Source organism: Plectropomus leopardus, chromosome 23 (genome assembly GCF_026936395.1).
Source record: "Plectropomus leopardus strain MGB_pleo_1.0 chromosome 23, ASM2693639v1, whole genome shotgun sequence".
NCBI lineage: Eukaryota > Metazoa > Chordata > Actinopteri > Perciformes > Serranidae > Plectropomus > Plectropomus leopardus.
Genome location: NC_142198.1, coordinates 8638278 through 8647458, shown reverse-complemented (window position 1 = coordinate 8647458; position 9181 = coordinate 8638278). Strand labels below are relative to the sequence as shown.

General features: G+C 38.9%; 2 protein-coding genes across 4 annotated transcripts; both read right to left on the bottom strand.

The window, feature by feature from the left end:
* Positions 1 to 12: 12 nt before the first annotated feature.
* On the bottom strand, positions 13 to 4659 carry LOC121963952 (uncharacterized). Of its 3 annotated transcripts, XR_006107302.2 has the most exons (7): positions 4500 to 4659; positions 3334 to 3612; positions 2927 to 3072; positions 2579 to 2718; positions 2260 to 2418; positions 1841 to 2150; positions 13 to 1067 (listed from the first exon to the last, which is right to left on the bottom strand). XR_006107302.2 is itself a non-coding variant. In XM_042514189.2 (6 exons), the coding sequence occupies exons 2-6, from the start codon at positions 3579 to 3581 to the stop codon at positions 1953 to 1955; spliced, it is 891 nt and encodes a 296-aa protein (XP_042370123.2). In that variant the 5' UTR covers positions 3582 to 3612; positions 4500 to 4659; the 3' UTR covers positions 13 to 1952. The 3 variants fall into 3 exon arrangements, 2 of the variants coding, with proteins under 2 accessions (XP_042370123.2, XP_042370124.2); XM_042514189.2 differs by having other exon boundaries at positions 13 to 2150; XM_042514190.2 differs by having other exon boundaries at positions 13 to 2132.
* Positions 4660 to 4941: 282 nt separating this feature from the next.
* LOC121962250 (uncharacterized) lies at positions 4942 to 9117 on the bottom strand. Its single transcript, XM_088073754.1, has 6 exons — positions 8929 to 9117; positions 7864 to 8166; positions 6731 to 6876; positions 6326 to 6465; positions 6062 to 6220; positions 4942 to 5936 (listed from the first exon to the last, which is right to left on the bottom strand). The coding sequence occupies exons 2-6, from the start codon at positions 8109 to 8111 to the stop codon at positions 5757 to 5759; spliced, it is 873 nt and encodes a 290-aa protein (XP_087929880.1). The 5' UTR covers positions 8112 to 8166; positions 8929 to 9117; the 3' UTR covers positions 4942 to 5756.
* Between the last annotated feature and the right edge of the window lie 64 nt (positions 9118 to 9181).

Here is a 9181-nt window from a genome sequence, read left to right as displayed (position 1 = left end):
TTGTTTATTTCATTTATAACTAAACATCAGATTTTAAAAACTCTTGTCTTTTTGTCTACAAAAATATAATTTGCAAAGCAACTCATAACTGAAGTTGATCAGATGAATGTAGTAAAGTATAAAGTACAATATTGCCCTCATAAATGTGGTGGAGTAAAAGTATAAAGGGGCATGAAAAGAAAATACTTAAAGTACAAGAATCTCAAATTTGTTCTTATGTACAGTATTAGAATAAATGTACTTAATTACATTTTTCCAATGGGTACTTAAATTACTTGTAGTACTTTTATTTACCTAAAGGATGTGAGTACTTTATCACTGATGCTGACACACATTTACAGCATCACAGATGTTTTGCCATTGCTGGAGTTTTTTATTTCCCTTTGACACCAGTACTGACACGTTTATTAAATGACACCTCTCCAGTTTTTTGGGGGGGTGTGACACAATATTTGCACCTTGTGATTAAGGGGCATTCCCTCGACTAAGTTACTTATGATGAGGTGGGATCTTGAGACATTTCCTGCTGCATCTGGTGTTGACTTGTTTTATTTTTCTAACTCTGACTGTGTCTGCACGAGGCCCTTTGTATGATACACATTCCGAGCACTGGGACGTAACGATGTAGCGTCAAATTGTGTTTGAAGTGAAAAGTTACGACTTCAGTGCAGCTACTGTACACAAAATCTTAACGATATTTGCTCAAACGACGTTCCATAAAAACGCCAGAATACATGCAAACATTGTCGCATTAGCGCGCAGTATCGATAAGGCAAACACGCAACACAGTTGTTCAATTTAGCGAACTGAAAACGCCTTTAACTTCCACCATTACTGATACTTTAGCTCACCTTTGAGCCCTTTCAGCTGAATTCTTTTGGCAAAGAGGTGCACGAGTAAGCGGCGTGTGTAAACCATAGGAATTTTAAACTTTAATCGTTGAACATGGGGAAGTGTTTACAATTAGCTTACACCTGGCGCTGCACGCGGAAAGATGACAGTCACGTGAGAGCTGCGTGTCGCTGCTGATTGGCCAAATGGCCAAACCGGAAAGACTTGGATTCGCCCTGTCCAATAAGGAGGAGACAGAAAGAGGAAGACAGAGAAAAACAATAATTTTAGATGTGTAAATACTGTCTTTACTCATACGAGGCACTAAGTGTTGTCTGAAATTCGTCCTAGCTAGCTAGCTAAACAAATTAAACATTTTTAGTGATGTTGATATTCTGTACCTTGGCTGCCCCCTGAACAATCAATCTTTCGACTAATAAATTAATATCTTTTTTCTGAATTTGTTCTCCAAACCGTTTTAGGTAATCCATGCCACTGCACAGCAGGCCTTCTCCTTACCTTTCACTGAAACATGATTCTTCACAGCTGTAGCTTTATTTACAACAAGCTGTATCTTCCCCACAGTTTTGAGACTTAAGGGAAATACTGTCCCAAAAAAAATATTTTGAAGAGTGGCTTCATATAGAGTCTGGTGTAATTCCAATACAAATGACACTCTGAACATTTCAGAGTTTTATCGTTGCAAATTTGTCGTAATTCATAGACAATTCAAATAGAAAAGCTTGAAAACAAGAGCTCTGACATTGTAAGAGTATCATTAAATCATTAAAGAACCATATGTAGCGACAAAGTATACTGAAATAGTCTTAAATTGATGGCATGTTAAAAAAAAAAAGGTCTGTAGGCAGCACACCTATAGGTACTGCCCAAAAAGGGTCTTTGTATTTTAAGGCATATGGGTCACAATACATAGGACAAACTACTGTCCAGTGTTGTCCAAAATGTTACTTTAAACTCTCAGATATCTAAGAACATACAGTGCATTTACCTAAATCCTCAATATATTCGCCCGGTGCATCTAAAGTAGTTGTTGAAATGAGCGAAAGGACAGCAGCATCAGAGGCATCATGGAAGACTATGTGTGCTCCACTTGTGGTCTGTCAAACAATGTCTGATGCGTCCCGGCAGTACTTGCGCCCACAGTCCAAAGATGACAGTCTGTCCATGTCTGTGTCACTCAGTGTGAAGTCAAAAAGCCTGGCATTGTCTTTTATTCTGTCTGGATTTGACGACTTGGGCAGCACTGGGACGCCCTGCTGCACAGCCCAGCGCAACAGGACCTGGAGGGACAAAAAGACCTAAACGTTTTTCAAGTGTTTGCGCTAATAAACATTTATTGAACACTGAGTGGATGAGGCTGGCCAAAAAAGATGGTAAGACGGTTTGTGTGTGTGTGTGAGTGTTTACCTGTGCAGGTGTACGTTCACAGTTCTTTGCCACCTCCATAACCACAGGATCAGTGACCAGGTCTCCCTTCCCTAAGGAAGAATACGCTTGGAAACACACTCCGTACTCCTCACACACTCTCCTCAGCTCTTTCTGGCACAGCTTTGGGTGAAACTCGACCTGAAGACAAAAACTGAGTGCATTCAGTTGTTTTTGCTCTTTTTATCTTACATTTATGTACACAAGAACACATGAAACTCCCCCGCATCGGCCCTTCCAAAAAATAGGTAAATTAAACTTTTTTTTGCTATTCATCCTCCTTCTCTCTGTTGCAGTATACCTGGTTCACCGCAGGAGTGATTTTGCAGCTCTGCATCAGTTCTCTCATGTGTGCTGGTGTGTAGTTGGACACTCCTATGGCCTTCAGCTTCCCCTGGGCATGCAGCTCCTCCAGCGTGGCCCAACTCTGAGCTCGGTTGCCTGGAATGAAATATTAATCAAGACTTCATCATCAGTGTAACTCAAGTACATTGTAGAAGAGGAAGGTGAAATGATAGCTTGAAGCTTAGTAGAGTATTCATGTATAAAACATTTGATACACCTGACCAAAGCAAGGACATAAATATACATACATGCATACACAGTTATGATTCCAGTGACATTTTGGTACTTAATCTGAACTCTTTACCTGGGTTGCGTTGGTCATCCACCTCCAGACCCCGTGTGCCAGGCCAGTGGATCAGGTAGAGGTCAATGTAACCCAAGTCCAGCTGAGACAGGCTGTGGAGGACTCCTTCCATGGCTCTCTCTCCTTGATCCATGGAGCCCAGCTTACTGCAGGGAGAAAGATGGAGAGATGGTTAAAATTGTACACTGTGCTTGATTCTAATTTTACTAACCTTCAGTGAGAAATGATGGACACCAATGCCAGTAAAAGCATACATTTTCAAGCAATGTGTTTATATCTCAGCTGTATTCAAGATACATGTTCATAAAATTGCTAGGAAAAAAGACTTTATGAGCCATTACACACTAACAGTCACTTATTTAATGAGATGCTGTGCTCTTTTGGAAGGCCTATATGCACTATATCACCTGGTGATGAATACATCATCTCTGGTTAAGCCATGTTTGGGCAGGAGCTTCTTCAGGGCTTGGCCCAGGTCAGCTTCATTCCCGTAGACGGCTGCACTGTCAAAGGACCGATAACCAGCAACAAGCGCTGCGTCCACAGCCTGGAAGACATCTTCAGAATCCACCAATTTGTAGGTCCCCAAACCCAAGATTGGCATCTGAACCCCAGTATTTAGGAGGACAGACGGGGTAGTGGAAGAGGAAGACATCTGATCCGAAGGCACTATCTGTTAACCAGCACTGTTCCAGAGGGAGTGGGAGAGGTAAGTAAGTAATAAATATGAGATTTTTCTTAAGTAGTTAATATAAGAAACATGTTTGTATTAATCTGCACTGCAAGTGAAAACAGGTCACACTGATTTTTACAGGTTTTCCACTGAGTAAAATGTGGCGGTGTGTGTGACAGTGAGTCCTAACAATGCATTTTACACACTTTCAGAACAACAGGACGTCACAATGTAGCTTTGAGCTTAAAAAACAATCAGTTGTTGGTCTTATGTAAGTTCCCATGTTTTTAATCACTGTAACATCACTCATTATTTTACCCTTAAAGATTTAAAAACAACATAAAAAGCAATAGATTTTTAGGCTATTACAAAAAATTCATTAGGCGAAACCCCCGATGTGATTTCAATATGAATTATTTTCGTTCGCTTGCTTTTGTTTCAGTCCGTGTTCATTTATTTTATTCATTTCAAGATTTTTATTGCTTTATGTATTAATATTATTATTTTATTATATCACTTATTATGAAATGTGTAGAATGTCTATTTTCTGTGCTCACGCATGCCTGTGTTTTTGAGACATATTTTGTACATGTTTCTGTTAAATAAAGCTGTGGAAAGGGGAAAAAATGTTACAACGTGCAACGTTAAAACGTCAATGTAGCTACTGTGCGCACTCGAAATATTTAAGACGTTATTTGCTCGAATAACTTTCCATATTAACGTCACGATATGTAAGAGCAAACATTGCAACAATGACGCATTGTTCATACATGGGAGTGTGGCTTCTGTGATGTCGCAGTATTTATTACGATTTAGAGGTCAAAGTTCTCACAATGTAGCAAAGTGGGTGAAAACGCCATTAAATGCCACCACGAAAGATAATGAATATTTTCATCTCACCTTTTGGGTTCTGGCAGCTGAATTCTTTAGAAGAAGAGGTGCTTTAACGGCTGATACGTGGCAGAGAAAGTTAATGTTGCTTTACTTAAAAGTTTAAAAACTTAAAGCAAGGGAGGAAATGTTTACAACTGGCCTACTCCTTCCGCTGCAAGCGGCAAAATGAGTCACGTGACAGCTGCATGCCGCTGCTGATTGGAAGACGATCCAGCTAGCCAATCAGAGAAGACCAAGAAAGAGGAAGGCGGGAATTTGCCCTGACCAATCAGGAGAGGAGAAGAAAGATGTGGAGGGCGAAGGAAAAAAACAAAAAATTGAAAAAAATAAATAAATAAAAACTTATTAAAAAGAAAATAATGCACAAATAATATAAAAAGAAGCACTATCCCCCAGTTCTCTTGCATTTACCAGTAAAATAAAAAAAATCAATTAAAAGAAGAGTTGCTTTTTTATTATCATTATTTTATTTTATTTTATTATTATTATTATTTTTATTATTTCATTTTCCATAAGAGCTCTGTGCTCAGTCTGTGATTTTTACCAGCTGTATCAACTTAATGTAATGGCCAGAATTTGTTTCTGAATAAAGAATTGTTTTTTAAAAAAAAGAATAAATAAAAAGAAATTGACATGCTTGTTTTACACATATGAGGCTCTTAGCATTATAGCCTGCTATATCTGAAATTTGTCCTAAGTAGCTAGCTGTTACCTAAACCATAGATAAGTGATGTCACTGTGGGCCTCCTTTCTTCCCCCCTCACACTCAAGATGTATTAAGAGTATTTTTAAAGGGAGCAATTCTTCAAATTTCTCCAGTACAAATGAAACATTTGAACATTTTATAATTTTATCATTTCAAATTTGTGGTAATCCACATAGAAAACTAGAACACAAAAGCAAAACATTATTTTGCAAGTATCATTCAAGAATAAAAGGCAACAAGAATATGGAAATACTCTTAAAGTGATGGCACATTAACTCATTTTAGGCAAAACACCTGTAGATACTGCCTGGAAAGGCTCTTGGCATTAATGGCATGTGGGTCACAATAAATAGGTCAACTTATTGGCCAATGTCATCTCAAAATGATACTTTTACTCTCATATAACTAAATGCATAGATGTACATTTACTTAAATCAATACAATAGTCCAGTGACAAAACTAAAATTTCCACTTTTTTTGATATTTGTTGCTTACTACAGCATCACCGCCAGTAACAGCTAAAGAAAAAGGCATCATTCAAGACTATGTGTGTTCTATTAGGCCACTTCTGATGGATCCCAGCAATACTTGTGTCCACAGTCCAAAGCTGACAGTCTGTCCATGTCTGTGTCACTCAGTGTGAAGTCAAAAAGCCTGGCATTGTCCTTTATTCTGTCTGGATTTGACGACTTAGGCAGCACCGGGACGCCCTGCTGCACAGCCCAGCGCAACAGGACCTGGAGGGACAAAAAGACCTAAACGTTTTTCAAGTGTTTAAGCATTTATTGAAAACTGAGTGGATGAGGCTGGCCCAGAAAGATGGTAAGATGCTTTGTGTGTGTGTGTGTGTGTGAGTGTTTACCTGTGCAGGTGTATGTTCATATTTCTTTGCCACCTCTATGACCACAGGATCAGTGACCAGGTCTCCTTGTCCTAAGGAAGAATACGCTTGGAGACACACTCCATGCTCCTCACACACTCTCCTCAGCTCTTTCTGGCACAGCTTTGGGTGAAACTCGACCTGAAGACAAAAACTGAGTGCATTCAGTTGTTTTTGCTCTTTTAATCTTACATTTATGTACCATTATGAATATTATTCATCCTCCTTCACTCTGTTGCAGTATACCTGGTTCACCGCAGGAGTGATTTTGCAGCTCTGCATCAGTTCTCTCATGTGTGCTGGTGTGTAGTTGGACACTCCTATGGCCTTCAGCTTCCCCTGGGCATGCAGCTCCTCCAGTGTGGCCCAACTCTGAGCTCGGTTGCCTGGGATCAAATATTTATTAGCACCTCATCATCAGTGTCACTCAACTACAACTCCATTATGGAGGAGGAGAAGAAGAAGAAGAAGAAGACAGCTTGAATGTTATCTCTTTATTAGTGGAGCTTTTATTTATTAAACACTTGATCCACATGGCTAAAGCAGAGTGAAATGCTTTGCATTTGTATTTCACATCAAGGTTATACAGTTATGTTTTCAGTTATATTTTGGTACATGAAGGAAAACACCGACTTAATCTGACTTCTTTACCTGGGTTGCGTTGGTCAGCTACTACCAGACCTTGTGTGCCAGGCCAGTGGATCAGGTAGAGGTCAATGTAACCCAAGTCCAGCTGAGACAGGCTGTGGAGGACTCCTTCCATGGCTCTCTCTCCCTGATCCTTCGGGCCCAGCTTACTGCAGGGAGAAGAGAGGGAGCGGTATTAAGAAATGTGGGCCTCTGAGAGTTAAACATGACTGAGCCTATGCTGCGTTCTTGGAAGTTGAGATATTCTGACCTCCTACTAGAAAAAGTACAATGGATCGCCACTCAAAGTAGGAGGTTCTACTTCTGAACTCAGTGAAATCCATGTTCCCCTGACTTCGGCGGGCTGACGTCACATAACAATGGCAGCATCCATGGAAGCCATGGAGGCGCACATTGGTAAGAGAAAAGGCAAGAAATCAACTAAAAGGCAATGTAAAGGATATTTTCATGTATTTAATTTTTCAAAATACATCTACTATCATATGATTAAACCTGTTTTTCATGTAAATTGATGTCAAAATATATCAATCTCTGAACTTGATCTTCTCTGCACAAAAGTTAATCTGTAAAGCAGTGAAAAATTAAAAATGTCAAAAAACTAAAAGTAAAATGGCTACAGAAATACCGGTTCCTCACAGTCTTGTTTTGTTTGGGGTTTTTTTTACATTTGGTGTTGTGCACCTGGAACACTTGGAAGTCAGAGGTTGGAAGTTTCAACTGGAAAATACTGACCTCTGACTTTGAACGGAGCACAGTATTAGTACTTAGCTTAGTAGTTGGCTCCATAAGGTCCATAAAACTATGGGATGTAGATGGCAAAGCCAGTATAGGCATGTACTTTTCATTTGACTCAGCTACAACAATCAACTAAAGAAAACATTTAAAGTAAATTACAAAGACAATACCTAGTTTGACATCACATAACAAATATTCCGGCTGCATTCAAGATGCAGGTTTCTAAAATTGCTGGGACAAAAGCCTCTGTTTTATGTATGATTATACCAAAAAGGACATTTAGATGCTCAAATGCTGTGTTACATTACATGACATCAGCTAACATTTATTTATCTGACGCTTTAATCCAAAATGACTTACAATAAATGCATTAAACCATGTGGGAACAACATATATATCACCTGGTGATGAATACATCCTCTCGGGTTAAGCCATGTTTGGGCAGGAGCTCCTTCAGGGCACGGCCCAGGTCAGCTTCATTCCGGTAGACGGCTGCACTGTCAAAGGACCGATAACCTGCAGCCAGCGCTGCGTCCACAGCCTGGTAGATATTTCCAGAACCCACCAGCCTGTAGGTCCCCAAACCCAGGATGGGCATCTGAACTCCATTATTTAGGAGGACAGATGGGGTAGTGGAGGAGGAGGACATCTGATCTGAAGGCACTTATCTTCTTTGTAGCTTGGTTGAACTATTTGTTCTAATACTGTAAAAGAGAGGGAGAGTTGAGTGAGAAAACATGGGGGAAAGAGGGCAATGAGCAACTTAACAGAAAATTACCCAGAATAAGCAAGAAATTATTAAGACACAAAAAAATGTTCTGAAGATAAAAAAAAAGAAAAAAGGTAATATTGATAGGTTATTATTAGTGGTCATAGTAATAACAATAATAATAATAACAATAATAATATACTTTTAATAACTATAAAGAGTTTTCTTGAGATTTTCCCTCTTGTGAAATTTTCTAATTATATATATATATATATATATATATATATATATATATATATATATACACACACACACACATATATATATATATATATATATATATGTACTAAATTTATTTTCGAGTCATTTTTTTGTCACTTTTTTTATAATTTCTTGCAGTTTGCTGGCATCTCTTGCCAAGCTGCTGATTGCCTTTTTCCCCCCCAGATATTTTAAAGATATTAAACCACTTTGATCAGGTTTCAAAGGTTTAAATGCTTGTGAAAAGCGTCTAAACGCAGCACAAGAAAACTGATGCTGATCCAGTTTTCAAAGGGTTAAGTGAATTACAACATATGAGAAGAAACAGTGATACGGCGATATACTCTACTGTTGGAGCATTGGAATACCACATATGAAGTTTCAGTATTCATTTAGACGTAAAAACGTCACAGTTGTTACATTAAAGTGCAGCGAACTGGTATGAATGCTATTAAACGCCACCATTGATGCTATTAAAGTGATATTTTCAACTCACCTTTTGGCTCAATTCTTTTAAGGGAGGGGTACATAAATAGGCAAAGTCGAGTCGCCTCTTCACGTAATTAAAAGAAAGTGTTAATAAAGTGAAATGTCGCGTACAAAAGGCAAACGTAACCTACTAATTTCTCTAAGTCAAGAAATGTTTACAACTTCACTTTCCGGCTACACATGGTCAGCTGACAGTCATGTGACAGTTGGGGCGGTTTTCACCGTCACCATAGTGACACTTTTTCTGACGCTGCTGATTG

Bases quoted from the DNA above. Each gene is read 5' to 3' on its own strand.
- LOC121962250 (XM_088073754.1), bottom strand. From the start codon at position 8,111: ATGTCCTCCTCCTCCACTACCCCATCTGTCCTCCTAAATAATGGAGTT. The intron at 6,466-6,730 runs GTAAAGAAGTCA...ATTTGATCCCAG, and splicing joins AGCTGACCAACGCAACCCAG to GCAACCGAGCTCAGAGTTGG. The intron at 5,937-6,061 runs GTAAACACTCAC...TTGTCCCTCCAG, and splicing joins ATGAACATACACCTGCACAG to GTCCTGTTGCGCTGGGCTGT.
- LOC121963952 (XM_042514189.2), bottom strand. From the start codon at position 3,581: ATGTCTTCCTCTTCCACTACCCCGTCTGTCCTCCTAAATACTGGGGTT. The intron at 3,073-3,333 runs GTGATATAGTGC...TTCTCCCTGCAG, and splicing joins GATGATGTATTCATCACCAG to TAAGCTGGGCTCCATGGATC. The intron at 2,419-2,578 runs GTATACTGCAAC...TTTTGTCTTCAG, and splicing joins TCACTCCTGCGGTGAACCAG to GTCGAGTTTCACCCAAAGCT.